Below are 4682 nucleotides of genomic sequence, written 5' to 3' on the forward strand. Positions count from 1 at the left end.
AAAAAAAAAAAAAAAAAAAAAAAAAATTAATGAGTAACAGATTATCCCCAATCATTTGCTTTGTAAAACAACATTGCTGTCCGGGCATGGTGGCTCATGCCTGTAATCTCAGCACTTTGGGAGGCCAAGGCAGGTGGATCACCTGGGGTCAGGAGTTCAAGACCAGCCTGGCCAACATGGTGAAATCCCATCTCTACTAAAAATACAAAAAATTAGCTGGGCGTGGTGGCAGGTGCCTGTAATCCCAGTTATTCAGGAGGCTGAAGCAGGAGAATCACTTGAACCTGGGAGGCGGAGGTTACAGTGGGCCGAGATAGTGCCATTGCACTCCAGCCTGGGCAACAAGAGGGAAACTCCATCTCAAAAAAACAAAAACAAAAACAAAAAAAACCCACTGCCTAAAACCATCCATTGGAAGGTTGATAGTTACCCTGGATGGATCAAGCTGGCAACACTCAAACGGTCTGATCCACTTTCACACCACTGACTGTGGAACCAGATCTGCAGTGGTTAAGTGCCCCCTAAAGGGACATTATAGAAGTACACAGCACCAAAAAGAATTCTTGCAAAACAGCTGAATCTGAATCTAACCAAGCTTCTAGTTTACAGAAACACTGATGAAGGAATATGGTAAAAAACCACAAGGTGTCAACCAAGTCCGTATTAGAGACAATTCTATAGGACAACTAACAGTTTCTTCAACAAATAAAAGGCGATTTTAAAGGTGAGGTTCTCTCTTACAGATTTTTAAAAGATTTATTGGCTGGGCGTCGTGGCTCATGCCTGTAATCCCAGCACTTTGGGAGGCTAAGGTGGGAGCATCACTTGGGCCCAGGAGTTCAAGACCAGCCTGGGCAACAGAAGGCAATCTCTTCTCTACAAAAAATAAAAAATAAATTAGCCGGATGTGGTGGTGCCCCAGCTACTTGGGAGGCTGAGGTGGGAGGACTACTTGAGTCTAGGAGGTCGAAGTGAGCCAAGATTGTGCCACTGCACAGCCTGGTGACAGAGGGAGACTCCATCTCAATTTTTTTTTTTAAAAAAGAGACATATCAACTAATGTGTGTGTGTGTGTGTGTGTGTGTGTGTGTGTGTATATTTTTTTTTTATCCAAAATGTGTTTATTGAGATGGTTTCCCACTCATCTTGATTCAGCGTGCTTTTAGTGCTGCTTTCTCCTAAAGGAACATCCTTCTGTAAGTCTTGCTTTTCCTACTGTAGGCTGGCAGAGGACAGTGGAGCAGCCAACACACAAAACTACCGTTTGTGCACGGCTAAGGACCGTGGTGATTTTACAGCATCCTGGGCATTTGACATCCATGAAGTAGGGACTGGGGCTCCGCACCAGGAGTTTCTTCTTGTCTTTCCTCTTCCCCTCTTCTGGGGAGGGATGAAGGAGATCCTTTGCGAGAGGCATGTTCTCGTGTGGGTAGTTCGTCACCACCGGAAAGCAATGTGTAGATATTTTAAAATCCTAATTCAAAACAAACCAACAATTAAAAGACACTTTTTATTTTTGTTTTTTAGAGACAGGGTCTCACTTTGTCACCTAGGTTGGAGCACAGTAGTGTGATCACTGTAGCCTCAAACTCCTGGTGGACTCAAGTGATCCTCCTGTCTCAGCCTCCTGTGTAGCTGGGACTACTGGCACACACCACCACACCCAGCTAATTTTTTTTTGGTAGAAATGAGATCTCGCTTCAAGCAGGAAGATCGCTTGACTCCAGGAGTTCAACACTAGGCTGGGCAACATGGCAAAAGTCCATCTCTATCTACAGAACCCCCCCCCCCAAAAAAAAACCCCAAATTAACCAGTGCATACCTGTGGTCCCAGCTACACAGGAGGCTGAGGCGGGAGGATTGCTTGAGCCTGGGAGGTCAAGGCTGCAGTGAGCCATGATGGCACTACTGCACTCCACCCTGGGTGAGAGCAAGATCTTGTCTCAAACAACAACAAAAACCCCCAACTTTGCAATGAAGATTCATGTATATGTCTCTCCAGCAGTCTGAATGCTCTCTAGGTTAGATACATGCAAGTGGATTTGCTAAAGGAAGGAATGAGAATTTTTACTTTTACTAAAACTGCCAAACTTCTCTCCAAGTGTTTGTAACAATTTGCCGTTTCACCAGTTTCTCCACAATCGCAAAACACTCGTAATTTCTGTCACTCTGACAGATAAAATATAGTATCTTATTAAGTTGCATTTCCCTAATGGTTGTATAGTTGAGCATGTCTTCATACCTTTGCCACTGAAATTTCTCCTGAAAATGGCTTTTCATATCCTTCAGTCATTTTTGTTTTTTTCTTGATTCGTATTTCATTCATATTACAATATTAAATTTGTGTTGTATATGTTACAAATATTTCTAATTTGTTGTGTTTTAAATTGGTTTATAGAAAACTCCTGCAAGTTGTAAATTGTAACGTGGTCAAATCTGTCACCATTTCATTGGTAGGGGAAAAAATATTTTCCTCACCCATCTTAAGGGTTATGGCTGACACCCCTATAACAAGATTATTGAGAGAAAGGCATAACAAATTTAAAGTCTTATGTGACATAGGAACCTTCAGAAACGAAGACCCGATGACCTAAAGAAAACTGTATTTTTATGCTAAGTCTCATGAAAGAAGTAGATAGTTGTGCAGAAACATGACTGGACAAAAGGAGCATCATTTAATGGTCATACATAGGGGTGGGAGGAGACTTTGGCATGGCCCATTTGTTCAGATCCTTTCTTGCGTCTCTGCGTGACACTTCTCCGCCCCAGGTAGGCAGCAAGACTCCTCTGGAATGAGGGTCTTACGACCTACTTCACATGAGGTAGGCCAGTGAATTCTTTTATGACCCTGCTTTATGGGAGAAAGGCGGGAGCAGATCACAGAGACTTTTCTTCTTTGGTTTTCTCAACTGCCAAGGTGCCATATTTTGGCACATTTATGGATTTTGCTTGTGTCTTATCCTGTCCTTGTTACTGATTTTAATAATACTTCCTGGCAGGGTGCGGTGATTCAATTTGCTAATACTTTATTTGAACCTTGCATCTGCTCATAAATGAAATGGGCTTTTGCCTTTTCTTCAGTTTTTCTTGATCAGATATATATATTTTCTTAAAGTATTTGGGCTAATCTCATAAAGTAAGCTAGGTAACAAGAATTTAGTGAGGTACCAAATCTAAAACAGGTAGGCAGATTGTTCTATTCTCATTCTTTCCCTATTTGGGTCTTTCTGAAGCTAGGATAAGGCCAGGGGCCCCTTACTCAAGATCACCCTTCCCTATCCCCCAAACACACACAATATCCCCAAAGTGTCACTGTTCAAGTTCCAACGTGGGGCTAACTCCTAGGAGCTTGATCCTCCTACTGGGGCTACTGGTGCTAATGGCCATGCGGCCTTGTGAGCGCACATGTTCATGACAGTCCAACTCAAAGAAATTAGGAGAGTATTAAGTGATTGAGAATTACACCTTAACTACCGGGCCTTAACTTCTTTAAATGAAAAATGAAACTCACTACCATCTAAGTCACACGTGTTTTGAGACGTCCATGATAAAATTTTGAAAAAGCACCCAGTACGCTGGGTGGCACGAACACGCAGCGGGGCGAGGGCCCCTACAGCAGCGACAGCCTTAACGGAGTGACCCTCAGCTGTCGTCTCAGTGCCTCCTTCCCGGCTGGAACCGACGAGGTCGCTAACACAGCCCTCACTGGGCGGGACGCAGCATGAACTGCTTAACGGCCCCGAGCGATGGGAACCCATCCCGGCACAGACGTCCTCACGGACCGGTCGCTTGAAAGACTGCTATTCACTTTCCGACTGCCCCACCGCCAGAGGAGCGTCGGACCGCGTGACCATCACCAACTCCTCGAGCTCTGGGGCGCCTCAGCCTTCTCCCGCGCCAACCTGGCGCGAAGACCATGGACACCGCGCGCACCCGGACCAGCGAACCCAAACCAGTACCTCCTGCGCTAGACCGCAGCAAAAGGTCCGCCCCATGCGCAGGCGCAGCACGTGCATCCCCTTCCACCCCGCCTCGAGACTCCGCCCCCAGGCTCCCGTACCGCCCGCCCCTCCCAGGGTCGCGGCTCAGGATTGGTTCAGGGGTGGTGCGGGCTCTGATTGGGCGAGGCGGAGTCGCCAGGGCGCCGTCGCTCTACGTGGCCGTCTTCCCCGCGGGTCTTGGATGTTGGGCAACAGCTGAAAGGGCGTCCCCAGCGTGTCCGCGCCGGCGGCTTTCTCCGGGCTCTCCGCAGGCGTCGTGCCCGCGTCCGTCACGCGTGGTGGCTCTCAGGGGCGCACCGCCCAGGCCCTTGCCGGGCTCTGGGAGGGCGGGGCCGTACACCAGCGACAGCCTGAAAGGAAAACGTGTTAGGGACAAGGGCTGCCGTGGGCAGCGAGGGTTGTAGACTCATTTGTGTTCTGAATTCTCGTGGGGATAGTGATGGCTGCTGCCCCAGTTCACAGAATTACCTGACTGGGGAGGTAAAGGTACTTGAATTGCAGGTACTGTTTTTGGCCCCTTGTGCTTCCTTTTGAGTAGTCTGTAGTGGAACTATTGTTTTTTTTCAAAAAACAGTTATTTGAAAACACGTGATGGAGCAGAATGAGAGTAGTAGGGAGGAATTCCTGGGAATTTGCCTTTTTTCCCCCACCTTTCTTTTTTTTTTTTTTTTTTTTTTTTTT

General features: G+C 46.8%; 2 protein-coding genes across 6 annotated transcripts in view; one reads left to right on the forward strand and one right to left on the reverse strand.

Moving 5' to 3' along the window:
• Window positions 1–1118: 1118 nt before the first annotated feature.
• On the reverse strand, window positions 1119–1456 carry LOC108538344 (40S ribosomal protein S27-like). Its single transcript, XM_017886405.1, has one exon. It carries the CDS (start codon window positions 1415–1417, stop codon window positions 1163–1165), a length of 255 nt encoding a protein of 84 aa, XP_017741894.1. The 5' UTR covers window positions 1418–1456; the 3' UTR covers window positions 1119–1162.
• Window positions 1457–4163: 2707 nt separating this feature from the next.
• LOC108538345 (nucleolin-like) overlaps window positions 4164–4682 on the forward strand; it is a 54825-nt gene continuing 54306 nt past the window's right edge. For all 5 annotated transcript variants that reach the window (XR_001888050.1, XR_001888051.1, XR_001888052.1 and 2 more), the window contains exon 1: window positions 4164–4502. The gene's annotated coding sequence lies outside the window, so the exon portion shown is untranslated. The remainder of the gene's footprint in view (window positions 4503–4682) is intronic.

Source organism: Rhinopithecus bieti, unplaced genomic scaffold (assembly GCF_001698545.2).
Source record: "Rhinopithecus bieti isolate Rb0 unplaced genomic scaffold, ASM169854v2 scaffold_13704, whole genome shotgun sequence".
Lineage (NCBI taxonomy): Eukaryota > Metazoa > Chordata > Mammalia > Primates > Cercopithecidae > Rhinopithecus > Rhinopithecus bieti.